This window comes from Octodon degus, unplaced genomic scaffold, assembly GCF_000260255.1.
Source record: "Octodon degus isolate 3935 unplaced genomic scaffold, OctDeg1.0 scaffold00183, whole genome shotgun sequence".
NCBI lineage: Eukaryota > Metazoa > Chordata > Mammalia > Rodentia > Octodontidae > Octodon > Octodon degus.
In genome coordinates this window covers 1,057,339-1,058,824 of record NW_004524759.1, presented here as the reverse complement: position 1 = coordinate 1,058,824, position 1,486 = coordinate 1,057,339, and the positions used below count along the sequence as shown (strand labels likewise).

Genomic DNA, 1,486 nt, shown 5'->3' with positions numbered 1-1,486 from the left:
CGGGGCCGCACCTCCTCATCCTTCACTGGAGAAGAAACGCGCTGGGGAGCCTCTTCGGCGGCTCACACCAGGAAGCGGAGGTCCAGGGACCTGACAAAGCCTCTCCCTGACACCCTACCGCAGCCTCCAGTCTGTCAGCACCACCTCAGGCCGTGCGTTCCCCTGTGTGCACGGGCGTCAGCCGAGGACCGGGAATCGTACGCAGCACACCCGCATGCGACCCACGACGCGCATCGCGGTCTACCACACAGTCGGGCGACCAGGCTGCAGACAACGCCGACACCTGTCAGCTCCACTGGGCGAGGAGAAGCCACGCCAGCAGGGAATTGGGACGGCGGGGTCGCAGGTGCGTGCGCCGCCTGGCGACACGTGACCGCGCCGCCCTCCCGAGCCTGCCCGCCAGCAGCCGAGGCCTCGGCTCTGCTTTCCCATCCGTCCGTTCTCCCCCACTCGCTCTCCGACCGCCAATCAAGACTTGAGTTCCGGAGTGCCCGCCCCTCCTCCCCGTCTTTCGCCTGCTTATAGGCTGAGACCTCGCAGACGCGTTCCGAGGGCGGGCGGCGACCATTGGTGGGATGAACAGCCCGAGTTCCCGGATGAGGGAACATTCTGCAGTATAAAGGCAGCGGGGAAGGCGGGAGACGGCGCAGTTTGAATCGCGGTGCGGCGGAGGAGTAGAGGTGGGCCTCGCTGCGTGTCCAACTGGCCTATTCACTGCCTGCGTGCTTGCGCCTCAGCGGAATTGGAAATGGTAGGCTCGGCAGCAGCGTCGCGGGCTAGGCCTACCGCGGCGGCGGCTGGGTAGGGCGAGGGCGCCGACGGCGGCCCTGGGCCTTGGCCTCGCGGCGGCGGCGGCGGTTGACGGGGGCGCGCGGCGACGGGGGCGCGCGCGGGGGAGGGGCGCCAGTAACCCTATCTCCGCGCTCGGCGCAGGCTGGCGGGAAGGCCGGGAAGGACTCCGGAAAGGCCAAGACAAAGGCGGTTTCCCGCTCGCAGAGGGCCGGCCTGCAGGTCAGTGGCGTCGCAGCTCGCGGCCCGGGTTCATCGCGGGGGCGGGGGTCACGCCGGCGCGGTCCCCACCTCCGACTCTGTCAATCTTGTCCCCCGAATGCAGTTCCCCGTGGGCCGCATCCATCGACACCTGAAGTCCAGGACAACCAGCCACGGGCGCGTGGGCGCCACGGCCGCCGTATATAGCGCGGCCATCCTGGAGTACCTCACGGCGGAGGTGCGGGTCCGGGCTGGGCCGGGCGGTGCGGGACGCCAGGGGGAGCCAGCGTCCGGAGGCGGCGCCTCGGCCTGCGTTCTGTCGGCTGCCCCGAGCGGCGGGGAAGCGGGAAGGCTGATTAGGCTCTGCATTTTAGGTGCTTGAACTGGCAGGAAATGCATCCAAAGACCTGAAAGTAAAGCGCATTACCCCTCGACACTTGCAACTTGCCATTCGTGGGGATGAAGAATTGGACTCGCTCATCAAAGCTACAATTGC

The 1,486-nt window shown here is 68.0% G+C and overlaps 1 protein-coding gene across 1 annotated transcript; it reads left to right on the top strand.

The window, feature by feature from the left end:
- Positions 1-639: 639 nt before the first annotated feature.
- LOC101573818 (histone H2A.Z) lies at positions 640-1,481 on the top strand (the record flags this gene model as incomplete). Its single annotated transcript, XM_023703864.1, has 4 exons — positions 640-751; positions 934-1,011; positions 1,115-1,228; positions 1,365-1,481. Coding segments are annotated over exons 1-4 (312 nt in total), but the record flags the coding sequence as incomplete, so codon positions are not given.
- Positions 1,482-1,486: the final 5 nt, after the last annotated feature.